General features: G+C 39.7%; 1 protein-coding gene across 8 annotated transcripts in view; it reads right to left on the bottom strand.

Moving 5' to 3' along the window:
• Positions 1-586: 586 nt before the first annotated feature.
• The window catches only part of LOC108673101 (collagen alpha-1(XXIII) chain), a 112,558-nt gene continuing 107,144 nt past the window's right edge, over positions 587-6,000 (bottom strand). For 6 of the 8 annotated variants that reach the window (XM_047879891.1, XM_047879890.1, XM_047879893.1 and 3 more), the window contains 3 exons: positions 5,468-5,629; positions 3,770-4,084; positions 587-3,650 (listed from right to left, as the gene is read on the bottom strand). In XM_047879891.1, coding sequence (XP_047735847.1) covers positions 3,794-4,084; positions 5,468-5,629 — 453 coding nt within the window. In that variant the 3' untranslated portion in view covers positions 587-3,650; positions 3,770-3,793. The remainder of the gene's footprint in view (positions 3,651-3,769; positions 4,085-5,467; positions 5,630-6,000) is intronic. The other 2 variants (XM_047879892.1, XM_047879896.1) reach the window with 2 other exon arrangements.

Raw genomic sequence — 6,000 nt, 5'->3', positions numbered from 1 at the left:
CATGGTTGAATATATGGTATATTATATGGTATGGTACATGGTATATTAATTCAACCATGGTTCAACCAAAGTGTTGCCCAGATTAGGCGGCACTCGCTAGTGTTGCCACCTAAACCGGAGTGTTGACACAGTTTCGTGTCAAAATTTGAGTGTACTCGTCTTTTGCAAAACTGAATTTGGGTGCACTCGTCTTCGATAAAATTGAAGGACCAAATTACCATAAAAAAACGAGAGTTACATTTTTCATAAAAAAGGCCCAAAACTGACAAAAAGGCCAAATGAAAATTTTCAGGCCAATGCATTTAGAAAAAGGTCACATTTGCGAAATTTGGCCTGAAAAAGGCCCATCTGGCAACACTGACGTGAGTGACGTCATATACCAGGGTGAAGGAGACGTTAATGCAAGTTATGCAACTCGCGACGCTAACAAGCGTCACCGCAGGACTCGCGATGGACGGACACGTATCAAGTGACTTTCTTGAAGGACCTCTCCTGTGCCAACTTGACTGATCCCGAAACGAGTTAAAATGTTCAACTTACTTAAAGTTAAAGGACGGTCAAAATTAAGGAAAAGTATATTACCGAAGATATGATATACATTTATTTGACATAGCGCAGAGGTTCCGCATACTCAAAAAATGATAGTACCAGACTACTGAAAAATGTGTAAAATTCGTAAATCTACCAGCTTTGCAATTAAGAAATAATATCGGTGTAGAAGTACGACATTTATTAAATAGGGGCCGGACACAGGTAAAGAGAGCTAAGATTTTAAAATCAGTCTTTAACAAATAAATTATCGCCCTACAACGCTTCAGCTTTACAATCATGCAAATATAGTACCGTTACTGATAAAATTATAAAAAAGGTCTATTATAGTTGGGACGTATGCCAGGCAAGTTTAGCACAACTAACACTCAAGTTTACATTCCTTTCCGCGTTCATGCACGCTAGAGGGCATATCGGTTTTGTGCTTAAAGTTGAAGCCACGGTGTCGTATGTCTGCGACACTGTTTTAGCGTGCTCAAAGTAAGCATGGTCATACTGCAATTGGCCTAACTTACTCTCCTTGCAACATTTTTAAACCCACAATAAACCTGAGCGGACCTAACCTTTAATTAGGCTCTAGTCAGACAAGTGAGCAGGTAGAGCTTGGCTGCAAGGTTTTAAGTCGAGCAGCGTGAATAGGTTAGGCCAGAAGAGGGTACGCCGGAGTAGGCGAGACCGGATGCAGAACTGCCTGCTTATGAGCGAGCATGCTCAACCGTAAACTGAAGGCCTTCGGCGCTGTCAGCTTCAAGTGGTGTGTTACTGGTCAGAATAGCAATGTTCCAGAGTAGTGTGTTATTGTCTGCTGGTCGTGAATCCAAGGCTTATTTTAAGAGTTGAATTTATGACCCACGGCTGCACAGGTAAGGGATTTCTTATTCGAATTTTTGCACATGGACCGAATACTAGTATACGTTTCGATTAATTGATTAGAATGCCTATGAAAACGCATCAGGAAAAAAACAAATTGCAACATGGGAGTCATTACCTAGATAAAGCTACACGTGATTAGTAAAAAAAAAGTTCGGTGAAATACCCAGAGGGAACGAATGCCTCCGAGTCGAAATCATTTTTGAAACAGAAAGCTTTGTAGGCCAGCCAAAAAGTAGATGCAAATGGCCGACACTCACAACGCAACACAACAAAATCTATATCGCAAAGTTACAACCAAGACATCAAGAAGTTACGACCGAAAGCAGACGACTGAGGTAGCTTCAAGCACTGCCGTATATGTACAAACAAATGTTAGGACGGATGTAATTTATTCATCAATATCCCAATTACGGTCTGCAGGCCAGCTCGGAGCTTTCTTTGGCTGTAATATCTTTACACTTTTACACTGACCCCGAGCCACGTAGCATAAGAAATAAATGAATATTTTAAGTGAATACTGACAATTCATGTGATAATTATATTTAATTGCGGTGAATTTGCGGAACGAGGGATCGAAAAAATGTAGCATAAAAATTACAATTCACAATAGTTCCTTCAATACTTAATTCGATCGAGTTGTAAAATTTCACCAGTGATGGATTTATTTCTAAAAATAATAAAATATTGGTTCTGGAAAAATTACCATGGACAGCTGCCAACATAGGACTTGAGTGGAAGCAAATTCCTAACTTTAAACTTGGAGCAATTTTTCTTAAATTTAGAAATATCAAAAAGTTTCGTAAAAGTAGCCTAGAACGATATAGTTTACCTTGTAAATGGACGCGCTTATCACTAATATTGTACAGGTAGACACAATAATTACCCTAGCCAGTTTTTTCTCCGAATTTGAATTTTGTAATCACGAAGAAAAGAGAGAGTTAAAATTATCCTGAAGTTCTAATGCGAGCATCAACAGAGCAACTTACACTCAACACAGGAAGCTACTACAACGTGGCACGACGTCTCATTTCAAGTCAAATGTAACGAAATCTTAATATCTACGTACACGCTACAGCTGTCTGTACAATATGTACATAGGTGATTAAAAAAAACAGTCCTGAATTTTCCTTACCCAAAATACAAGTTTGCACGATCCAAGATTTTCATTGACCAGCGCTCATGTGTTTCCAAACAACATCGCAGAGCGCCAAGCAGAATAAAAGGTTCGCGCAAAATTAATATACACAGAGCATATCAAGCCACAGGGAGAACTTTTCAACGGCCTGACTGGGTATTTACATAGGACAGACGTGAACACAAAAGGCAGTTCGCATACTATAAAATACAATCTCAATTTACTTTCCCCGGTTACCTATTAGTTTCTGAGCACATTAATGAATGAACCTAGTCACAGACGGCAGTAATGGCACTCCACAAAAGAAAGGCGACTGACACAACAATATTAACAAAATGATACAAGACGTAGAGTTTAACCCATTATTCACTTGTTCAAAGTGAACAATCACGTGGTAAAGTAACCGGTCCGTGCATAATTTATCATAAAAATCAAGAGTTAGTTTGAAACAGGAACGTAAAGATTGATGATTTTATATTTAATGCAGAATGCTAACAACTAGCTATTCGCGCAACTAGATTTGGGCGCGAACATACTGCAAGAAATGATCTTAAATCAACCATACAAGAGACCCGCACAAAGAATTCAAACCGGTCGTAGCCTGCAGTTATTGCTTTGGAGAATCGAATGATGAATAATATAACAAAATATGCAATATCGTGACCTTATAAATTTTATTCACAACACTTGACTGAACCGTTTACTATACCAAGCACTTCCGAGGCCAGTAAAAACCACCAATGAAAACAAAATTTCCAAGAAATTGGAATACGTTAAGATTCTAGCATTACTAAATTTATATAAAATTGACATCGATGATTCCGGATCGAGGGAAGAATTTTTGGAAGTCCAATGGATTTCGCCCGTTTGTATTTTCGAGCAGTAGCTTTGGCTCGTCTTTCTTATACTAATAATCCGAGATCACTTTCGCATCATTGATGAAATCTACTCAGAAAATTTGATCTCTTCGTAGGTGGAGTTGGTTGTTGAAAATTATAAGATTCTTAGAATATTATGTACAAGACGATGAGATTTGCGTTGAAGCCTTTGACTGTTGACCTCTTCACGGATTATGGAAGATGTTATCATGGCTCTGAAAAGCAAGAGAAAAAACACGTATCATCACGACGAAAAATTACCGAAATCTAAGGATTGAATATGCCAACATTGTATCGTCTTAAAGTAGAAGAAAATATCAGGATGAATGCGCACCTGTTGAGCAGCTCGCAACAGACCTTAGTCTTGGGTACGGCGCAGAGCAGCCGGAGAAGATGGGTTAACAGGAGAGTGGAGGCTGTTAGTATTGTCTGCAGACGAGCTGCTGTTAGTATCAGGCGTGTTGCTGTTGTTAGGCTCAGGCGTGCTGCTGTTATAAGCATCAGACGAGTAGCTATAAGCATCAGGCGAGTCGCTATAAGCTTCAGGCTGGTCGCTATAAGGGTCAGGCGCGAGGATGTTAGCAGCAGACGACTGATGGTGTGGCGGGTGCGGCACAACAACGCGTCCCTCGACGCCCCGCCCACCAGCCTGCTCATGGCGGGGCGTTGCGTTCATTAGTCGCGAGCATTGATTTCATTACATTTGTAGTCTTGGCCATTATTATGTATGATTTTTTGGCATTCAGAAGTAGGTTATTAGCCATAATGAAGTATTTTAATAATTTTGAAGTGTATTTCTGGCCGCAATAAAGTTTGTCATTGGGCAAAATAAGGTACGTACGTATATTTCGGACATTATGAAGCATAATTAATGGCAAAGTTCATTATGCACCTTGTTTAGCTGACTTATTGAAGCGAAAAAGAAGCTCAATATGAAGAATAAACCGAATAAATAAAGCCAAATGAGGTCAGAGGCATACCTGAAGACAAGCAATATAAATATAAGGAGTCGATGAAGAAAATTTAGCGTTAGACGCAGCAACAGTGAGATGATGCGGGTAGAAAAAAAGGACCACGTTTTTGACGCGAATAGTCGGCGAGTGTGAAGGAATGCTCGTGTGATCATGTACAAATTAGGGCTTCTTTAGGGTAGACTAACTTGGACTGCAATAGGGTCCATGTAGACGGTAAACTGGCATGGGCTTCAATAGGGTGCATATGGACGTTACACTAACTTGAGATTCAATAGGGTGCATATGGAAGGTAGATTAATGACTAATAATGAGAGCTTAGGAACAGCAGACATATTAGGGCTTTAATATGACCCATAAGAACAGTCAAGAAATTAGAGCATTTGCCATGTAGGAGCATCAATTTCACGACCATAATTGAACAGATTATCCCAGAGTAAAGCAGTATGATTGTATGAACAGTAAACTGAATATATGTCAGGTTGGTAATCACTTTTGGTATTGCATGGCCAAATTTGTTAATATATATTTACATAAACATTTCCATTCATAAATAAAAGTGAACAACAAAATCTTGTCTCCAATCAGTGAAAAATATATCTTGTGGATTCTAAACTGGGAAAGGCGATCCTGCAATGGATCTTTAATTAAAAGCGAAGCTTAGTCATAGAACAAACGCTGGCAAGAAGCATTATAAATATATATTGCAGACATAGACAAGAGCGCAAATGTTAGCAGTAAACTTGAGGCCCTGAGACCAACAGATTAGCGTTAGGAGGCGATGAGTTAGTACAAAATTTAATCTCGAGAAGTTAATACTTTAAATATGAATGTATACCTTAGAACATGAGTACACCTTAGCACGTGGGTAAACATTAATCGTACAGGATAATCCTTAAAAAGAAAATACGTCCTTGAACGCGAAGAAAACATTTAAACGCGAAGATAAACCCTTAAAAACTGAGGAAAATTGAAGAAAAACTTAAGAAAAACTGAGGAAAAACTGAGAAAAAAATGAAAACTGAGAAAAAACGAGCCCAAGGGGACCAGGCCCGCCTCACCTGCGGGACCCGCCATCCGCATCCCGGCAGGGGGAGGCCGTCGGGACCCGTGGGACAGGGGGCATCGAGCCCCGGCAGTCCCATCTCCCCCTTCATGCCCACCTCCCCCCTCTTGCCTCGCCGCCCCCGCCCCCCTTTCATGCCCTTCTCCCCCTTCGGTCCCTGTCAAGCGTCAGAAATTAGTTGTGATTGAATTATAATTATAATAATCAGAAATACAGACAATAATTCGGCACCCTTACATACAATAGTTTGCAGCATGACATCAACATTAATAATTTACAGAATTACGTATAATCATTTTAAACATCATCTGCCATCATTTACAGCATTACAAACTATTGTTTGCAGCATGACATACAATAATTTACAGCATTACATACAATCATTTGCAACATTGTAGCCTAACTCAACATGATTGTGAATCGAACACTTCACCCTCTGCCTATCGACGCCAGCTCTCGTACGAATAGCATTGACGAAGGGAATTTGACGAAGGGAATTAGACGAAGAATAGTATGAAAATAAGTTTG

The sequence above is a fragment of the Hyalella azteca genome, unplaced genomic scaffold (assembly GCF_000764305.2).
Source record: "Hyalella azteca isolate HAZT.00-mixed unplaced genomic scaffold, Hazt_2.0.2 contig4152, whole genome shotgun sequence".
In the NCBI taxonomy this organism is placed as follows: domain Eukaryota; kingdom Metazoa; phylum Arthropoda; class Malacostraca; order Amphipoda; family Hyalellidae; genus Hyalella; species Hyalella azteca.
This window is presented reverse-complemented; position numbering and strand designations above follow the sequence as displayed.